Source organism: Bison bison, unplaced genomic scaffold (assembly GCF_000754665.1).
Source record: "Bison bison bison isolate TAMUID 2011002044 unplaced genomic scaffold, Bison_UMD1.0 scf7180017864456, whole genome shotgun sequence".
Classification (NCBI taxonomy): domain Eukaryota; kingdom Metazoa; phylum Chordata; class Mammalia; order Artiodactyla; family Bovidae; genus Bison; species Bison bison.
In genome coordinates, this window is record NW_011495018.1 from 571319 (window position 1) to 571811 (window position 493).

General features: G+C 65.7%; 1 protein-coding gene across 1 annotated transcript in view; it reads right to left on the reverse strand.

Annotated features, from left to right (window-relative positions):
- The window catches only part of JAKMIP3 (Janus kinase and microtubule interacting protein 3), a 47426-nt gene that overhangs the window by 25362 nt on the left and 21571 nt on the right, over positions 1-493 (reverse strand). The window contains exon 16 of the mRNA XM_010859559.1: positions 5-88. Coding sequence (XP_010857861.1) covers positions 5-88 — 84 coding nt within the window. The remainder of the gene's footprint in view (positions 1-4; positions 89-493) is intronic.

Genomic DNA, 493 nt, shown 5'->3' on the forward strand with positions numbered 1-493 from the left:
CCGCCTCGCAGTACGCCTGCAGGGGGCTCTTCCCGTCCACGAAGGGCGTGTGGTGGAAGGTGATGGCGGGTGACTTCCTCTCCCTCTCCTAAGACAGACAGCAGAAGGCTGGGCACACGGGGGTCCCCGCCCTCCTGGGAGGGCAGTGCGGGCCCCCCCCCACCGCCCCGGGGACACCGTGAGAATACAAAGTCCACTGAACACAGTTAACGTGGTCTTTGTGAAAATGAGACCCTGGCTGCCGCAGCAGTGGTCACCCCCTTCGGACCTGCCCAGGGGAGCCTGAGTGGACGCTGACGGGAGCAAGTGGGGACCTCTGAGCCCAGATGGCCCCTGGGGACTGGCTCCCGCCTGGGAGCCCTGTCGTCTGATGCCCGGAGGGACGGGGACAAAGGGAGGGCCCGGAGCTGTGTGTGGACACTCCTGCTCTGCTTTTTGTTTTCCTCCAAGTGACACGGCAGGACTCACAGCCTGGGTGGCACCGGCTCGGGAC